Here is a 20231-nt window from a genome sequence, read left to right on the forward strand (position 1 = left end):
AAAATTGCCCAAATAGACTTCCACTACAAACTTTCTATTAATTCTGAATTAATGGCTAACACATATTGAAACAAAAACATCTAACAACTATTACATTCAGTAGGATAAGCATTTGTGCTGTATAGAAATGTGGAATTTATTTTCCCTCTCTTGTTAATGATCTCAGAGGTCTTTTCCAACCTACATGATTCTATAATTCTACTTTATTCTTTTTTATTTTGCTGGTAAATATAGTTGCCCTGTGGGAGAAAAGAATTAATACCTACATATTCCGTATAATTTATTTGGGCAGAGTGCCTTTAGAGTGTAACATTGCCATAACAATCTTTTTAGCACATTTTTAAGCATCTAGACAAATTCTAGTTAACGATGCTGGGTTTTAATGGAAAATTTTGCAAATATGGTGGCTTAAGTAGTTCCAAATGTCTTTGCACAGGTGTTGGTGACTAGATGAAATTAATTACTACAACTCAGCCCCTACCCAATGAAGTACTGCCAGACACACTGAAGTGTAAGTACATGAGGGAAACTAAGCATGTTCTTCAAGTGCTGCTGCTAAATGGGGTATTTTACCTTTTTTTTAAAAAAACACAAGTCTTCCTCCAATATCTCATTGTGATAATCACAAAGTGCTGGGGATTCTTTAATGGGTACAAAGTTCAGTGAATACACTAATTTTGTATTTCTCCTTTGAGGTATGGCAGTATATGCACATCCAAGTAACAACAACAAAAAAATCAAATTAATAGCAATGGGTTAAACGTTATATTTTAAACATTCAGGATCTCTTCATACAAGAAAGTGGAATTAGGCTTTAAATTTATATTCTAAACCTGAAGTTAAACCTCTCAAACCCTTTTTTGAGAGCAGGAAGATGGGATGTTCCAAAAATAATCATGATCTAGAAATCAATGTTGTGCCCTAAGGTTTGGAGCAGTCATGCAATCCCCACTGTCATGTACTTCTGGTAGTAACAGAGATGAAAACTAGGGCAGCCCTGAGTGACTTCCATGGCATGGGCTTGGGCATACTGTAATCATACTTGTCCTTACTTTTAATCAACCTGGTTGCAAACATCAAGGAAATATTTTAAGAAAATACGAGCTCTGAAAAAAGGCTCTGGTAAATCTCAGTTGTGCGCAGAATACGAGAGCAGTGCATGATGAAACAAGAATTAGGTAAAAAGGAGAACAATCCATAGCTGAGGAAAGGAACATCTTTCCCATCAACGAAGTTCTTGAAAATAGAGCCCTTATTCAAGCAGCTGTTGCTTAGTCTATAAAACTGTTTGTTGCAGTGACACTGCGACCTCCTTTGCATCATGGATTTGATTTTGAAACTCTAGCAAAGTACTCTATTGCAAGGTGGTCGTGACGTGTGAGGTAAAACTTCAAGGGGTTTGGATTATCAGGAGATTTTAGTCAATAACAACAATCTTTGGGGCTTTCTAGCTCTTTAGTGTCCATATTGATTCTTCTCAGACTGCGTAACATTTTCCAACCCCTACACAGTTAGTGGATTACTGCTCGTGTAAATAGATTTTGTAAAGTCACCACGTGATCGTGGCCATGCTGGGGGGAGCTACTGGGCCAGAGAATACTTGTCCAGGCTTCCCTTTTCCTCTTCATCTGAATTAGAAATACACATCTCAGTAAAGCTCTCCCTAATACTGGTATAGTTAAAAAGTTAATTGAGAGAGTGAGGATGAAGTGGTTCAGCCAGTAACCACTGACTGGGGACTGAGTTGTCAGCTGGATTTGGACAGATCCATGGAGTTTTGTGGCCCTTTTTTTTAAAATGCCACATCTCATGTCAATGTGTTTTTAAATTAACTTTAGAAGTGCTTGGGAAAAATAATTGTATTTTCTCTGCTTTCTGAAAGAAAGGCAAGGGGAACCTGACCCTGTGTTTGTGGGTGTGTAGGACTGATAGACTGGCTGTTTGGGCAGCACCTTGTCAAAACCACATCATGTGCTACTTGCTGCTGCCCACCTGGCCAACCACACATCACAGGTCTGAAGATGTGGAAGAAAGCTGAGGTTTCTGTAAGTTGGGCACAGGTGAAATGGGAGGAAGCTGAGATATTGCCAAGCAGAAGAGCATATGAGTAGTACAGAAATAAAAGTAGGATATTGTGGATTTATAGGACATAGAGGAGGAACTGAAGGCTTCCAGGGGGGGTTGAAGACATGGAGAAACTGTGAGGGGTAGCAGGTGGAAGGAAGAGGATAGGAACTGTGAAATTCTATCAGAGGGAGGGAGAAACCAGATTTCATTTATTCTGTTACCCTTAGACAAACTTGTTAAAACTTTGCCTTCTGGTACAGACGTTAAAGTGGCAAATTTTAACCTGAAATTAGTATGTTAGCAGTTTCTTACCCAGGTTTCTCTGAAGCTTCAGCACAGCTATTGTCCGGTCTGGTTGCCATTCCAGCATTGCCAATCCTAACACCATTCAGTGATTTCTGTGGTTCAGTTTGCACCATTTTCTCCCATTGCAAACGTATTGATGCAGCATCTATCTTGTCAGAAAGTGCTTTTATCGCTCCGGGGACATCCAAGCAGTTGTCCCCACCAGAGTAAAAATGTGCACACAGCAGGGCATGCCAAATATGTAGAGGGTTTGGACTATATTATAGGAAGATCTTGCAGACTCTAAATAGTAAATAATAAAGATATCTAGTAGAATAAATATCAGATCTTACGACAACAAAGAGTCAAACTTGCTTCAAAACCATTTTCTCTGGAGGGAGGGTGCCTTCCTTATCCCTATAGGAAAATGCTTTTAGCCACTGACATTGGAGAAAGGAGTGCAAGAGGCAGCATGATCTGGGAAGTTGAGTCCCAGGAAGGGCTTTGATGGCTGTCTCCTCCCAAACCAATCCGTGCACAGCAAAGGTTCCTGCACCCTGGCAGGGGGTGGGGGACCTCGAGGGCCCAACAGCCCCACTCTCTGGGCAACTGGTGCGCTTCTGAGGCTTCTGTGCTGGGGCTGAGGCATCTCAGATTTGGGCACTGTAGTTTTCAACATCACAGCACCCATGTCTGGCCCCAGCCCAGCACACTGAAATGCTTTATGAGCTAAATATTTCATCTCCTGCTGGCCTGTGCCTGGCAGTAGTCATTTCAAATGGATTCTCTGCATTTAAAAAGACTGACTGCTTTGCTGGAGCCCAGCATAATCAGCTGTCTCGCAAACTCCACAGCTAATAAAATATTAAATCTGTTTTGGCACCCAGAAATAAATACTGGCTCAAAATTCTCACCACATGTACCTCCCTCTCCCTAACCCCTGTCCCCCCATCCCCACATTACACTGAGGTGCTGCTGCTCAGAGACAAGGCTTGTTGTCAGGAGAGTGGTGCACCTGTACCAGAGTGTTCTCTGTTGGGATGTAATGAAGTGATCCAGTTGGACACCAGCAGTGTGCTTGCAGCCTGTGGAATATCTGCCCCATGGCTTAAAGTAGCTTGGGGGGAGCTGCGCTCACTTAAGACCTGAAGTTAAAAGTGGAGCCTTGCATTAGAAACCAGGCTGGAATAATAAAGAGCACAACAGCCATAAAACATTACAAAGATATTCATAATTTACTTACAAAATTCTTGTTTAACAACTGTATATAGTTTAAAAATCACTGTTGTAATAATACTGCTGTGTTACTGCGAGGTAACTGTGCCTTTCCAGTACTCTGTCTTTCTTTAATTCTCAGGGCTAAATAGGAGTTTATTTGACTTTCTCTTCCAGCCACCTACAGGTGAACTAAAACAGTAATAAAACATCTGGCCAAAATCTACCCAGGTCAGTGGGTCCCAAGTCAAAGCTCCTTGAAATCAAAGGGCATAGTGCCACCAGCTTTAATAGGCTTTGGGTCGAGCTCCTCAGACCTGCTCCTGCAAACACTTGCACGCATGTGCTTAGATCCCAAGGGGCTTAATCCTGGCTGGGGAACTCTGAATGTAATAATTTCATGTGTGAGGAACTGGAGCTGATGTGCACCTGAGGTTACCTTCCCTGGGAACTGCTGCTGGCAGGGAGGGTCACGCTTTGTCCCCCTGTTGCACCCCAACACCAGAAACTCTCCCTTTGGTCTCTAAGGGAGTGTGATCCTGCTAGAGCTGGATGAAATGATGCAGCAAACACAGTGTGTGCAAACCCTGTGCATAGCACTTGTCAGCAGAATGCTTTCTCTGGGCCCCAAAGGCAGCAATTAGTAAAATTTGTGGGTTTTTAATTCACCAGTGGACTGTTTACAAGTACTGAGTGTGATAATTGTGTGCTGTTGAAAAGTCATCACAACAGCTGTAAGCAGTGATCCTTTTGTACAAGGAACTGCTGGACTTTGTGGAAGTGTACAGGGGTGGCTGCCCGTTCCCTGCCCCCAGCTCTCTGCGCTGGGGAGGAGGGCTTGGAGTTTGCCAGGCACTAGAGACCAGAGGGATGTGGTTCCTATTTTTCTGGGCCTGTATAGCCCCTGGCTCTCCTGGCCCCGTGCAGTCCCTCTGGGACACAATCACAGCACTGCAGTGGACAGTCTGTGACCCCGCAACTACATTTACAGTAGCATTTTTCTTGACTGATGTTACCAGTGTAGTGGGTTGTTTTGGCTTGGTAAATGCCACAAGAAATTCCTTGGCTGGCTAATGACTAACTGGAAATACATTAGAAACCTGCTTGACAATTACAAACCTGCTTGGCAATAATCACTGAGGTGCTGAAGCGTGTCCAGAGAAGGGCAACAGAACTGTTGAAGGGTCTAGAAAGTAAGTCATATGAGGAACGGCTGAGGGAGCTGGAGTTGTTTGCTCTGGAGAAAAGGAGGCTCAGGGGAGACTACCTGAAAAGACATTTGTAGCAAGATGGGTTGGTCTCTTCTCCCAAATAACAGGAATAGAACAAGAGGAAATGGCCTCAAGTTGTGCCAGGGGAGGTTTAAGTTGGATATTATTTTAGCTTGCTCAGCTCCTTCATTCTGGAAGCTTTCTTTTGGGGTGCAGACATTTCTTAAAAAGCTTTGGTATACTTAATATTTTTCTGTGGTTGTACATTATTTGATGTAAAATCAGAGTAGCATCACCCAGGCCTCACCCCCAGCCTTTCCCACTGTTTCCTTCACTTTAACGCTCACCAGTCCTTATGTACTCACCACACTGTGGCACCTCAGTGCTGGCACAGGGCTGAGTGGAACAGGGGATTGTGATGGCCCTAAGCTCTTATATGGCAACTCCATCCTTTGAACAGGCTTCTCCACATTTCACAGAACCACAGAATCATCAGGGTTGGAAGGGACCTCTGGAGATCATCCAGTCCAACACCCCTAACAAAGCAAGGTCACCTAGAGCAGGTGACACAGAACATGTCCAGGTGGGGTTTCAATGTCTCCAGAGAGGGAGACTCCAAACCCTCCCTGGGCAGCTGTTCCATTGCTTTGCCACCCTCAGTGTAAAGAAGTTCTTCCTCATGTTGAGGTGAAACTTCTGTTTTAGTTTATGGCCACTGCTCCTCATCCTGTCGCTGGGCACCACAAAAAAGAGTCTGGCACCCTCCTCTTGGCAACCAACTTTGAGATATTTAGATGCATTAATGAGATCCCCTCTCAGTCTTCTCTAGACTGATCTCACAATCTCTCCTCACAAGAGACATGCTCCAGACCCTTCATCATCTTTGTGACCTCTGCTGGACCCTCTCCAGCAGCTCCTCGTCCTTCTTGTACTGAGGAGCCCAGACCTGGACGCAGCGCTCCAGATGTGCCTCACTAGGGCTGAGCAGAGGGGGAGGAGGATTTAAAGGAGGAGAAGCCAATGAGAGGCGGCTTTCCTGCCTGGGTGATTTTTTTTTTCACCCCTTTTTTCCCTCATTTTAAATGGCAGGGCCCATTGCTGCGCCGAGGCGGCGCCGGGGCCGGGGCGGAGGGATGCGGCCGGGGTGGGAACAGCGGGGGCCCGTGCGGGGCGGGGCGGCAGGTGCCGGGCCGGGGCTCGGCGGCGCTCCCGCCCCTGCGCGCCCCGCCCGGAGCCGCCACCGCCCCGGGGAGGGCGGGGAGCGCCCGGCGGAGCGGCGGGAGCGGCGTGAGCGGCGGCGGGCGCGGGGGGCCCTCCCGGCGCGACCCCTGCGAGCGCCGCGGGGCCGGGCGGGGGTCGGGGGGGTGCTGCCAGCATGGGCTCTGACGGTGGGTTTGCGTCTTTGCCGTTCAGGAACAGGAGCCTGGAGGAGGCGGCGGCGTCGGCGGGACGAGGGCCGGACCCCGCGGGCACCTCCGGAGGAAGGGGCAGCCGGGGATCGTGCTGGCGGGGCCACGCTTGCAGCATGCTGCCCGCACGGACACCGCCCCGGCGCGCCGGTAGGTGCGCGGCTCCAGCGCTCGGGGCCGCGGTCCTGCGGGCACCGCGGGAGCCGGGAGGGGAGGGATGCGCCCGCCGGCGGGGCGAGCCGTGGCCGCGGGCACGACTGGCCTGCAGCCTCCTGGGCTGTGGAGGAGACGAAGGAGAGCCGGGCTTTGAGGTTGGGGTTTTTCGGGACAGGCGGCGGTCCTGCCTTTACTCCTCCCATCATCTCGTGGTGAGGCTGCCGGCCACGGAGTCCTCGAAACTGAGCCGCTCCAGTGGGGCGCCCGTGGGAATTCCTGGGGTGAGGTGGCACCGTGGACATCAGTGGGGATGATGCAGAGTGGGAAGGTAAACGGCGTGGCAGGTCCTCTCCAAGCTGCGTTCCTTCTGCAGGGAAGACGTGACACTTGTGTATTTGCTGGCCGAGGTGGTGTGAGGGTTTGTCAGCCCCTGCCTGTTCTGCCACAAATACCTTTTATAAGCTTCAGCACAAACCCATACAGGGCAGTTCACCTTCATCTGGCACATTATAAAATGCAGATTTAGTAGTGTAAGATCTGTCACGGCAAAAATTGTAAAACATTTAAAAATGTCATATGCTTTCTCATAGTTCAGGAAGTAGGAGTCCAAATTAGGGTCCTAAATATAGGAATTTAGAAAAAAAAAAGGTAAAAAAGAGGGATTTATACTGTAGCCTTAACAAAGTGGCATTTTTAACCTTCAAGTACATACAAATTAGTTTTCTTCTGAACATTATGTTCTGCTGAGCACGCTCTTGCTTTGAAATCATCTTGGTTTGTACAAGTTGCACAAGGGGTTGGGTAGAGCCTGGTGATGCTGGTGGCCCTGGGGACAAGGTGTTTTCTATGGGCAGGGCCCTGGGGAGAGCCGGCCGTGCTGCCAGGCTGTGCGGGGCACGACTGCCTCGCCTGGCTGGCGGCCTCCCTGCGTCCCAGGCGCGAAGGCAGCAACTGCTACAAGTAGGAGCTGGCACGTTTGGAGGGATGAAATTCAAGGAAACAAATACCGGGGGAGAGCCGTGAGACAGTGATTTTTAAGGCTGACATAGTTTTTTGTTGCAGTTCTGGGCAGCTTTTGTACAGCTGGAGCATCTGGTTGTTACCTTGTCACTTTGTTCTCTTACTCCTCGGTTGATTTCTGCCGATCAATAGTAACATAGTTATGATTTTTAAAACGTGGAGCTGTGTTTTCCTGCACCTTCCTGTGTGAGACGTGGAAAAATGGCTTTCCTGTTACTTTACTAAGTCTGATTCGCCTTTTTACAGTTGGCTTCTGGAGATTAAAGAACAGAATGAGGTTCTGTGCTCCTTTTCTTGTGCTTTTCTCTGGCTGATCTTGGGCACATCCTGGCTGTCTCCTTCCTTCTGACTTTCATTTGTGTTAATCCAGCAGAGCCTTTGCCTTCCTGAGGGCATCACAAAGCAAGCCAGAGTACCTCATTCATACCTTATGGTCTGCAGCTCCATATGGTCGTAGTTGAATCTTGTGACAGCTACTACAATAAAGCACGACCCTGTCAGACTGAGATACCGATCCACTGTTTTAGCTGCTGCTGCTGCTGCTGCTCATCAGTTCTTGCTGGCAGGATCCCCAGGCTGGGCAGCAGCCAGTGATAGCAGCAGGAGGGGCTTTCTTGCTTGTAAGGATTTGTGCATCCCTCGTTGTCGTCTGCAGAGCTCTGCCTCTGCCTCTGCCTGGCACCTGTGGAGGACAGTAATGCACCTTTACAAACAAGGCTAGATCCTAAGCTTTAGCTTGAGTGTAAGTAGCTTGGTGTTGTAATGTGTTCCTGAAGAGGACTGTTAATAGGTAGGCTGTGACTCCACAATTGACTTGTTGGGATGGAAGTTGTACAATGTATATACAGGAAAATCCCAGTTTCCACTCTAATTCATTCAAAACAGTGTTACGGCATCATAATAAACCGAGGGGCCACTTTGTTTGGAGCCAGTGCCACGCCTTAGAGCAGTCTAACCTCAGTGTGGGGCTTGGCCAGAGTCTCTGACACCTTTGGTGGTACACCTTGCGTTTCCCCCTGCTGTGGGGGAATGTTTGTGGGGATGGTCTTCAGGCTATGGATTTGCAGCTACTACAGATGGGGGTGGGGGTGATAATTACAAGAACTGTGGGCTTTGCTGAAAGATGTGTTGAACCTGTATCCTTCCATGTTATGTAGGGCAAGGAAACAGCTGTGCATCTACATCAAAAACTTTATGTCCATTTCTGATATTTTGTTTCTGTTCACTCACCAGTTTTGAGCATTAATTTGTATTTGGGTTCTTGGAGAGTTTTGGATCTTTTCTATAACTAGTAGCTTTCCCTTCCATAGGCATTCCTCTATAGTTTGTGTAGTTGGGTTCCTTAAGTCTTGGCTAAGCTTCCTGCAGATGGGGTTTCTGAGAAACTCTGCATCTTCTTCATGCCCTTTCTTCTATAGCCTTGCTCTGTGCTTGCTAAGGAAATCCACTGGTTTGCTATTACCCATTTAGAAAACAGACTCTCATCAACAGTGGGCATCCTACTCTTCTTCACAGAGGGGTAGGTTAAGTTAATATTCTTTCTTGTCTGTGGTCTGGTAGAGTCTGTAGTGATAAATGTTTGCTTACCTGTAGTCTGAGACATTGGGGAAAAAACCCATCCGGCATGGAAAAATCAAACAGAATTAATACTTTGTAAGTATTTCTGGCCAAATTCAGACATAATGGTAGCATATATAGTTGTTTGGACAAGCAGCTTAGTTAAAATATGAGCAGAAACTGTAAGAAGTTTTCAGCATCCTCTTCCTCTCTTGCCTTCAGGCTGCTCTGAGCTGTGTGCAGTTCTGGTGAATAAACCGCTGCACTGGAGGGAGGAGGGAGGATTTCAGGACAGGCTGACTGGGTACAGTTTTACTTTCATGAAATTAGACAGCTACCAAGCACAGACTGTTCTTTGCTTTTAACAAGACTTCTTTTTCCTGGATGAAAAATACCATTGTGGCTGCTGAGGGCTGTACCTGCTGGCCTTGCTGTTCTCTGAACTATTGGTATTTTCACCCAAAGGTTTCTTTTGGTACTTCATCTTTGCTTGCTACTTCCCAAAGCTTGGGTGAGATTGGCAGAACAGTGCAGAAAGCACTTGTTTTTGTTCCTGGCTTCTGTGGTTGTGTGTCTGGTGGGGGAGGCTGGGTGGGATTTTTTTTTTTATTATTTTATGGGGGGGTTTTGCCTTTTTTTTTTAAAGTCGTTACTGGTTTTAGGCTTCCAGAGTTTGTCAGCATAAAGACTCACATCAACACAGCTGTACTATTTAACAGCAAAAAACCCCCATTCCCACTGTGCATGTAAATCATAAAGTGAAGTAAGAAGAAACATTTTCCTCTCTTCTGTTTTTCCCTCTAATTTTGAGATTTTCCTGTTCCTTAAATGCATTGCTTGAGTGCTTGAGAGATGAAATGTGACATGGAAATTGCCTCCATTAAATAACTCAGTGTTCTGACTGAGAAAGGAGTTTGTAGACAGGTAGGAGTTGATCTCTTCTCCCAGGTAACAAGCTGTAGGTCCTGAGGAAATGACCTCAAATTGTGCCTGGAGAGGTTCAAGTTGGATATTAGGAAAGATTCTTCACTGAAAGGGTGGTCAGGCATTGGAACAGGCTGCCCAGGGAAGTGGTGGAGTCACCAGCCCTGGAGGTATTTAAAAGTCATGCAGATGTGGCCAACATCCCATGTGGAAGGGATATGTTTTAGTGGTGGACATGGCAGTGCTGGGTTAACAGTTGGACTCAACCTGAAAGGTCTTTCCCAACCAAAATGATTCTGTGATTCTGTGATCAACTGTGCTCTTATCGAAAAGCCTTTTAAAGTAAACTAGAGGTAGTGCCTGATTTTGAAAAGCAAGTGTGTAATTTCTCCATTCAGTTACAAACTGGCTGAAAAGCCTGGAAAACCTTTATCAGTTCTAGACATGGAGGGGAAAAAACCCAAGCCTTTGAAATTCCAGCATGTATTCTGAGACATAACCAGGAGACTTTCACTTACATGCTAATCCTGCACAGCAGTTGTTTGTGGTTGCTGCATCCAGCCCTTTCCAATCCGTAGCTCTTATCTCTTGTTAGCACTAAGCAGCATGAGAGGGAGGGGCCAGCCTTTTGAGGAATGAGAGCTCTATTTTTGTTTTTCGTTGCCTGAGTTGTTTTGGGATATTTGGGTATTTCAGTGATTGCCTGAGGTAGCTGCATCTTCAGTATTGCGCTTGTCTTAAAATAACTGTAGCTTTTTTAAACTTCATTTTCCTATGATTAGAAGGAGTTGTTATAGTAAATGTTACACAGTGCGTCTCCTGTAGGATTTGCAGGAAGCTGGATGTTAAGGAGAGGCAGGACTGAAAGCTGGTGGGTTGGACTGCCCTGGGAGCCCCTGCCTGGGGCTGCTCTGCACGGGGAGCCTGTGAGTCCTGCAGCGACGGAGGCGATGCTGTGCACGGAGGGAGTGATTCATCCCTCTGCCATTTGTGTGCCGCTGCTCTGTTCAAAGCTGCAGAATATCCAAAGGCACAGCACCGTGTATGCTCCTGAGTAACAGCCCACCTTGTTAGGGAGAGGCAGGAATAGGGTGTTCTGGGGTTCTGTTTCTCTCCACTATGGCATGGAGGACGTGAATACTGACTGTGATTGGGTGCAGTTCAGAGGTGTGGATGCCTAAGTGCTGCTTGGTTCACCTCTGCTGGTGGGTCAGCTGGGTCACCTGCCCAAACTCAAAGTTTGAATATCTCTGTTACAGAGTGATGTTTGTTGTTTCCATGCTAATAGCAGCACTGGGATTATCTGAGCGTTCTCCCTGTGTGCTTGGACAGTAAAGTCCAGGTCTCAGCAGAAGCTCTGAGAGGGAGAAAGGAATACAGGAGAGAACTTTTAGGCTTAGGCAAAAGATGGGGCACATTACCCTTCCTATATCCTTGCTGAAGTCATCCTTAACTGGATTTGCTGTGGAAGGAGGTTGGCATCCTGCATATGGTCAGGAGCCACTTGCCCAAGCAGTGGCCCCACTCTGCGCCTGGGATTAGGTGCTATACATAAATTGTTGCTGCCTGTCATTCAGTCTAATTTATTAAGTGCTGTATCATCCTTTTACCTTTGTCAAAGTCAAGTTCTGTGTATAAGAAAAGGCAAACAGACCTCTGCAAGGCCAGCACTACAGATTCACAGCTCTGTGATAACATGTACCCCTGACATCTTGGCGAGTGCTAAGTTCTGTTTCTGGGTTCCCTTTGCAGAGTCCCAGAAGTGAAGGTGTCTGTGCTCTACTGGGGACAAGGGGGACAACCCGTTAGAAGCAGATGTGGTTTTGGTAAGCAGCACATTGAGCTTCTCTTGTGGATACTGAGGGAAAAACTCAGAGGGAACTGCCTGGAGGAGGGCTACAAGGATGTAAAGGTTTGGGAAGTGAGGAGCTTGGCTCTGTCACAGCAGAGATTACTTGCTGTCTTCAGCCGGGCAAAGCTGCACTAAGCTATTCTGAAAAGTATGACTGATTTTTAATCTGGTGACTGCTATAACAGGAAGTGTTACAGAAAGCAATTCCTTGCAGTATAGTGTTGAACTTCAAGATTTTTTTCCAAGGTTCTCGAGGATGGAAAACCCTTAAATGGTAGCCTGGGATAGCTAGAGATGTTGCATAACAGCAAAACTTTCTCTTTTGCCTGCCTTCATCATATGGAGTTATATTGAAGAGGGCAGGTGAAACTCTTATTTTTTGGTAGCTCTCATTTAGCCTTTTGTAATTATTTTTATTGATTATTTTAATACCTTAAAAAGTCTTATTTGTTTAATAAAATGGCAGTTGCTATCAGTGCTTTTTTTCCTGTATTTTATATCACCTAATAGTGAATTGCAGGCACTCTTTCACCATTGTTTTGTTTCCTTCAGTAGGTTAGAAATGAACTTACTGTGACAGGAAGCACTTGGCCAGGCTGGCAGAGACAGTGCTTAGCCCTCACATGCCAGGTGAGTTCAGCTACGCGGTACCTACCACTCCCTCAATATTTTCTCTCTCCTTGTATTATCACAGGGCATACATGTAGTAAATAACATCACAGGTGAAACAACACCTGACCTTAAAGTAATACACCCTGTTTGTTGTTTGAAGTACTTAAAAACATTTTGACTGTATGTTGACTTAAATTGAGCACGACCGGGAGCCTGTGTTTCTCGGATAAATTAATTCAACATTTCACTTACTGAAAAATTGGTCTTTAAAAAGAGAAGATGTGATGGTGCTGCTCTAACTGCCAGCTGAGAGTGTAGCAGAGCAGACTGAGCTCCCTGACCTCTGCCTCCAGCTTGTCATGTGCAGAACTGCATCTGCAGAGATTTTGGCTTGAGCATCAAACCAGTGGTTTCTGAGACACAATTGGCAACAGCTTAAAGCTTGGACACTGAAAGAAACAGGCTCTTATCAGACAATTTTGCCTTGTGCAGTTACTGAATGAAACATCGTGATGGAAGTAAAATGAACTGGTTTACTTTGGTTTATTTTTTTTCCCTCTGAGGGTTTGAGCTTTGTGAGGAAAGGTAGAGATGTTAAAATCCTTGTCAGAATGAAGATGAAATTGAGGCAGAGAGGATTTAAACAGCTCTTCACCACGTGTGTGCAAGCAATGGTTGTCAGAAAAACAAGGAAGCAGACAGAAGGTTGAGGGCAGCTTCATTTGCAATTGTTTCTGTGCCAACAATTATTAACTCCAGTAGAGCAGGCAAACTATAAAACTTCCTGCAGCAACTTGGAAAGTACTGAGCTCTATAAATAATGGAATCAGCAACAGGCAAGGATTTAAACTAGGGTCGATAACTTTGCTTTTAAGTTAAACTAGCAGTCAGTTTGGAACAATTGATTTGTATTGCATGCCTTGCTGTCTACAAGCTTTATAGCCCACACTTCCCTCTGTGTAGGACAGTCACACAAACATTTGGTTTAGCCCAAATGAAAAGGCAGAGGTAAGAGGGTGGGAACAGAGGTAAATCCTGCAGAGGAAGATGCTGGCCTTAGGGAATTTCTCCCTACCTCACATTCCCTCCTTTCCTCTAGACACTAACTCATCTGCTGCTGTCCCCTAACAGAGATCTCCAGTTGTAGGAGGGAAACATTAAAGCAATGATAAAATACTATACTACAGCTGGCTTCTGTTTATCAGACCTCCTTGAAAAAGCACCCAAAAAAAGAAGAGAAAAAAAAAGAATAACACATAAAAGACCATGGCTCCAAACTTGGACTATTCAGATTTGGATTTTTTCATCTATTTTAAGTAAAGTTCACAGATAAACTCTGATAACAATACATTGCTACCAGCAATGTAGTGAGAAGGAATTGGGCACACCCATGTCCCTCCCAGTGAAGCTGTGTATCACCTTGGCTGGGTCAAGACTGCAGCTGTCAGGTAGCAGCAGTGCTGGGTTGTAGCTGCTGTTAGTGATTCTTTGCCATGTTGTAGACTTCTAACTACCTCTTTATCCAGAAGAGCAAGTGGAAGTTCTTTTTATTAATGTTTTATTAATGGTAAATATTGAAATTAGACATACCCAAGATATTACTATTAGGAAGTTTTGAATTATTCAGGTATCTGAAGTGCTTTCAGATTCTCCTTGGCGCCTGGTTTGATCAGTGTATGTGGTGGATAGACATGGGTACAAAGCTCATGGGTTTTTATAAGTGTCCATAGGGATAAATGGAGTTCCTTGTGCAGTGAAGGGAATCCTTCCTTTTACTTGTCTAATGACAAGTTATTAACCCTGCCTTTTACTCATTTAATGACAAGTTATTACAATAAAAATCTCACTGACAGCTTAGCTCTCCTCCGTGTTGGGTAAAACCACGAATCCTGGCACGGTTTACATTACAGGCTTGTTAACTCTGCTGCCTCTTCTAAAACACATTGGCATGTGCTGCAGCATCTCAGTAGGCACAAAAGAAACTTATTGAACTTTAATGAAGTGTTTTACAAACGTTCCTCTACAACACTGAAATATTCTGATACAAAGCTAAAGGTATTAAAGCATTTGTAGGGACTTTGTGGTTTCAGAAGCCCTTTAGGTCTTGACTTTCTGCCAGGAACACCATCCACCCCTTCTGTGTGCAGAAGAGGTAGTGAAGGTTTTTATGAACTAGCAGAAAGGAGGAGAGGAGCTTGTCCCAAGGAGACTGCTTCTCCTGAGTCAGCTACTGGACTGGGTAAGTCCCATCCTACCTCTGAAGCACCATTTGCCTGCAAATGGGATTGATTCCTCCGCAAATATTTGCCTGTGGTCAGGTTACTGGACTAGAGGCTCTATTTCCTCCAGTGTATAAAGGAAATAAATAAGGCTTAACATCTTTGCCATGGTTATATTTTCAAAGGCTATTTACAAAAAAAATCTTTAACTTTGGCTGACCTTAGTACAACGTCATTGGGTGAAGCTGTAGGGAACAGTTGGTTTCTGTGCAGCACAGTCTTTATTTTGGCTGGCAGTCTGTTAACTCTGATAAGTGGGTAAGTGCATGCCAAGCAAAGTCAGGCATATCGTGAGATTCTGCTTTGCCTGTGGAGATAAAATAGCCTGAGAAACAGCTTTGTAAGCTAGTAAACAAAAACATATACCAGAATTTGGAGTGGGCCAGTTCTGGATCTTGAGCAGTTCAAAAGAACCCTGTCAGGTGTTTTGTTGGTCACTTTCCTTTCTCCAGATGTAGAGTTGTCCTGCTTTAGTGAGAACGGTGCTCTGGCTCTGCTGGACCTGCCTTGATCTCAGCAGGCTGCTGCTGCTTTCCCTGACCTCTCCAGGGAGAAAACGAAAACAGCTCTTGTTCCTTGTGAACAGCGTCTGGTGGCTGTGTGCTTGAGCCTCCTTGAGCAACAGCAGAATGACACTGGGCATTAGTGTCATCCTGCCCAAAGGGCGTGTGATGGCCACGACACAAGGCTCTGGTTATGCTGGTTGTGTGGTGCTTCTGTGGGGTGGTTTTGGTGTTTACTTCCTGCAGCAGCAGCAGTCCCTGGAGTTAAACACATTCGTTTGCAGTTTCAGGAAAAGAACAATGCATTGTACAGCTTGGAAGAAAAAGACTTTATTTTTTTCCTAAGATCTTTACATTCCTAGATGGCTTCCATCCTGTACTGGGAGTTGCATTCAAAGGCAGCTTGAATTCAGGTCAAACTTTCCCTGCTTGTAGTAGATGGATGTTGCTGATAAAAACACTTTACGCACACTGTGCAGAGATTTATTTAAGCTGCTTCTACAGGTGCCTGTAGTGAATTTAGCTTTCCTTGGAGCTCACTGACAGTGGTAAACTATTTATTGCCTTTCTATGAAACACTATTTTGACAGATTTCTTCAGAAGCACAAAAGGAGATGTTCTGTTCTTTAAAAATAACTGGAGCCACTGGCAAGAAGCAGCAGCACTGCATCAAACAAGGAAAGCATTTCCAGGTTATCAAAACATGCTGTTGAACTGAATTTTGCAGCTGCGTTTTCCAATGTACCATGGGATGCATCAAATCCAAGGCTGCCTGTCAAGGTTCGAAGGCTCTCCCGGATGAAAAGATCGGGGGAGGCACCGAAGGATGCACTGGGGAGAAATCCTCTCTGCTAGCAGTGAAGGTGGATGAGAAGGGTCCCTCGAGCACCATCGTGCTGGACTACGCGCAGCGCCTGTCCCGGGAGATCCTGGAGCAGGCGGTGAAGCAGTGGGCAGTGACGGAGAGCAAGTACAGCGACATCCCCTTCATCGAGAGCGACGTGCCCTGAGCCCCTGAGCCTGGCAAGGACCGGCCCCAGGGAGTGGCCTGTCCTGTCTGTGCAGCAGTTTGTACGTGGTACTGGTGCAAATAAAGCACAATCAGCTGTGGTTTGAGGATATTGCCACTGTATGGATGGGTTTGCAAGGAGAGGCTGAAAAAAGTTTGCCTTTTAACTTATACTGCTAACAAACTAATTGGATCACTAGAATCTGTTCATCAAGTGTCATTTGTTATCAGCTGTATGTTGAGTATATTGTCTTTGTATGTGTTGGATGTGACCAGAAATTACAGTTAAAAAGAAGATGAGAAGAACGTGGCTGCCCTCCACCTGTACAAGCAGTGCCACAGAGGCCCCAGCAACACTGAGTGACAAAGTGTGGATTATTTCTAGGTACTGCATAAAAGATCAGTGGCCTGTTAGCAGGTGAGAAGAACTCTCTGTGCTTGGTACATTTGTCTGCGTTTTGCTAAAGTGAAACCAAGGTCTGCATGTAGCAAAGGTAACTGCTGCCATAAATTTTACTTTGATTCTTTCACCTGGCTAAATCTGTAATACCACAAAATAATGAAGGTGATGAGAAGCATTTTATAAAATCAAGTGGTATTCAGGGAACCGTATGGATGACAAGACTATTCACCTTCCATTCTGAGGTGAACCAGTGAGAAACATGACAGTATTGACAAAACAGTGCATTATAATTTACAGATGCTTCTGTAAATGCATGAAAGCTAGTCTGTCAAATCCTACAGTAAGACAGGTTGATGACATCTGATCACTGTGTTCAGACCAAAGCTGTTTGGTTTTTTGGTTTGGGGTTTTGTTTAGGTTTATTTTCATGTTAGGGTGCTGGTTTGGGCAGGATTTGGTTTTGTTGTTTCACTGTAACCCAGATAGGTGTGCAAAAACTACTGATGCTGACTAGTGAAATGAACCTTCAAAGGTGTGACAGTGTTTTAGGACAGTTTGTTTCATGGGAACTATGGCTGTGTTACACTAAAATTCCTCTCTAAAGTAGCACCTGTGGGACAGGACACCTTCCCTCAGCTTCTGTGGGCTCTTGCTCATGTGTTGGTAAATCTGTCTATGGTGGTGCCAGTAAGAGCCACAGGAGCCCAGACCCTGAGCAGTGCCCTGAATGCACTTAGTGACTAAGCCTTAGGCCCAAAGTTCAAGGGCTGCATTCTTCACCCATTTTATCTGGCTTTTATCCACACACTGCTCCCTCCTTCCCCAGGACTCACAGCCTGACCCACTGTGCTCATAACTAGTGTTTGAGAGATCAGGAATGGGATGGATTGTATTATTCTTAAAGGGATGTTGTTGCTGACATTTTATCCAAAGTGAAGGCCTTGTAACAGCTTGGTGTTTTACCACCTGTTTGTTCCTTTTTTCTGTGATGGCCAGTTTAAAAGACATAGTTCTTTTTCCTAGATCAAAGTGCTTTCCATTTTATGTTTTCATTTTATAGAGAAATGCTTTCCATACTGGCAAAAGCTGTTACTATTTTTAAAAGGTACACGTAGTTCTAGTGAATGATACAAGTCATGATTTTTCAAGCAATGGGAAGCAAGCAGAGAGAGGACCATGTCAACTGTTATTTTTAGCTTATTCTCAGACATAAGACAGTCTATGAATTGAGCTGTTTTGCAAATACTGAGACACAAACTTAGTTATTTTAAATTCACCTATATTGGGAAGTGGTTTTATCAAGAGTAAAGAGTGAAAAATGCTTGTGGCACAGCACAAGACTGCTACTAACTCCCAGTGACCAGACTGGACCCTGCTATTAAGACTGTTCTCAGCTTTTGCTGAAAAAGGGAACAAAATCGGCTTATGCTGTAATGTCCTCTTTGAAATAACACAGTTGTCTTCAAAGCCATATGCAAAGTGGGACTAAGGTATTACGGCTCACTTAAATTCTACTGCTAATAGTGATGTTCCTTGAAATTCTACAGCATAGAAAACATTAGATCATACCCTATGTTTGCTCTATCTAAAAAACCTTTGTGTATTAGGGTGAGTTAGAAAGCAAAGCCAAAACACTGACCAGGTCAGTACATATCAGTTGTGCATTGTTTAACCACAGTATTAAGATTCCTATTCTTATTACAGCTAAAACAAAGCTTTATTACAGAAGAAGGCCAACCACTCTAACATGAGTCTTGACTCAAGAACGTTAACACAGCTAGCCACAGTAATTAAAAAAAAAATAAATCCCAAGCTCCACAGCCATTCTTGGCCAGGCAGGTGAACAGCAGATAAAAAACTGCACTCCCTTTCGGAGTGCAATTCGGTGTATCTGCCTCGACCCTGGTACAGACACCTCGGTGGCTGCCATGGGGAGTTGGGTGTTGCAGTGCTTTGCTGTTGCCATGTCTCAAATCCTTCCTTTGGATGTAGCCTTAGCATCTGACACTCTTCGGGAATATCAGATGCACTTCTGAAAGCAGCTTCTTCCTTGGCAGGCTGCCACTGCACGGTCCAACAGCAGGCAGGATGATAAACCAGCCTGAAGTTACATCACAGCATCCATTCTGATAAATACTCAGAATTTCCCCAAAGGAGAAAGTTACCCAAGTGTAATTAAACATGCACCACAGACTGCTTCCATTTGGACAACCTGCTGTGTGGGATGGTGGCTGTGCTGCTTGGTGGGTCCAGCCAGTCACTTACCTGCAGCCCCAAACCTCGTCTTCCCTCATTAATGCCTGAAGATTACAGCAGCTTCAGTATGGCCTGAAGTGCAATTCCAGCTGGTTTATGATGCTTTCCATGACATTGGCACTTTAGGGAAAGCATGCAGCAAACGGAAAGCAAACAAGCTTGCAAACAACAGGGAGGCAGCTTCTCACCAGGAAAATCATCTCTTTTACAAGACGCTGTCCTTATAAATAATGCACTTATCCTTAATAAAAAATAAATAACACCTGTTCAGTCCCACAGTCTGGTGAGACATCGAAGGAGATCCCTTTCCAGAGCCCTGCTGTACATTCAATAGGCACAATACTAATACATAATAAAAATGAAGACTTCTTTACCTAAATAATACTACAACTGTTTACTTACCATTAGATTGTGCTAAGCTGTGCTACAGTTTTATAAAGTTTATAAGCCCACGTACAGTGGGTTCCCAGCTAAGTTGCCATTGATTCTTTGACCTGATGGTGTGAAATAAAGGCACTCGAGTTTGGGACTGGCAAACTCTGCAAAACTGTTTACTTCTGTTTAGGAGTTAAAAATACTTTTGCTTTATATTTTCTCCAGGAAACCTAAGATTAGTCTGAGTGGATAGGATGTGACGGACTTGATATTCTAATACTGGTTCAAAACACATTAACTGCAGCACAACTTTGTAAAATCGACATTTCTGGAGTAAGACACATCAGTATTCCCAAATAAAACACACTACAATATATTTTTACAATATTTTTTGTGGAAAATATTTTCTTGTGGACCAAATAAAATTCAACTTACCATCTGCTTGTATGCCTTTTATTTGATAAAAATGCACAGATTGGACAGAATCTTGTTACCATGAGCCTGGAATATTTCCTGTTCACATAAATTTTGGAGGCAACTGAACATGCAAGTCAAAGTTTATGAATTGGGAAGTATATTCTTGCTAAAACCTTGTAAGTCCTTTACAGTCAGAGAAGGCATGACCCCTACTCCCTGGGAACTATTGTGTTTTTCATTAAATGTAGTCACTGAAGACTGCTCCTTTTGTACAAAAATAATGAAATTAACCAATCTTTAAAAAATAAATTAAAAATAGGCATTATTTAAGAATGTAAAACATATAAAAACTTTTAAAAATGGGGGGGGAGGCTTACACTTCTTACAGAACCAGCTTGAGGTAGAAATTCAAGTCATATTTTCAGAATTACCCTAAGGGTATTAATGAAATCTCTCAAGTACATTTGGAAATAAACTCAAGGACAAAACAAATATGTCCACGGTAACATTAACTCGCAGCTGAAATTTTAACAATTTTATCTTGAAAGATTACAGCAACAAAGCAAGGTGCCATTTTTTCTTGATTTTGCTCTCCATTTCACCTCTGATTTTTTGAAAGTCACTCTGGTAGTTCACCTTGCTGCCTGAATTTCCTGGACTTTGTTTCCAGGCAACAGCTCC

At 44.6% G+C, this 20231-nt stretch overlaps 1 protein-coding gene across 3 annotated transcripts; it reads left to right on the forward strand.

Annotated features, from left to right (window-relative positions):
• Window positions 1-434: 434 nt before the first annotated feature.
• CUNH2orf88 (chromosome unknown C2orf88 homolog) lies at window positions 435-19507 on the forward strand. Of its 3 annotated transcripts, none has more exons than XM_027678123.1 (5): window positions 435-511; window positions 6192-6337; window positions 11597-11670; window positions 12249-12326; window positions 15681-19507. In XM_027678123.1, the coding sequence occupies exon 5, from the start codon at window positions 15837-15839 to the stop codon at window positions 16098-16100; it is 264 nt and encodes an 87-aa protein (XP_027533924.1). In that variant the 5' UTR covers window positions 435-511; window positions 6192-6337; window positions 11597-11670; window positions 12249-12326; window positions 15681-15836; the 3' UTR covers window positions 16101-19507. The 3 variants fall into 3 exon arrangements, with proteins under 3 accessions (XP_027533924.1, XP_027533926.1, XP_027533925.1); XM_027678125.1 differs by having other exon boundaries at window positions 12252-12326; XM_027678124.1 differs by lacking the exon at window positions 435-511 and adding an exon at window positions 6050-6065.
• The last annotated feature ends 724 nt before the right edge of the window (window positions 19508-20231 follow it).

This window comes from Neopelma chrysocephalum, unplaced genomic scaffold (assembly GCF_003984885.1).
Source record: "Neopelma chrysocephalum unplaced genomic scaffold, ASM398488v2 Primary Assembly neopelma1_44, whole genome shotgun sequence".
NCBI classification, from domain to species: domain Eukaryota; kingdom Metazoa; phylum Chordata; class Aves; order Passeriformes; family Pipridae; genus Neopelma; species Neopelma chrysocephalum.

Excerpts from the sequence above, each read along its gene's own strand:
- CUNH2orf88 (XM_027678123.1), top strand. The coding sequence starts at position 15,837 with ATGGGATGCATCAAATCCAAGGCTGCCTGTCAAGGTTCGAAGGCTCTC.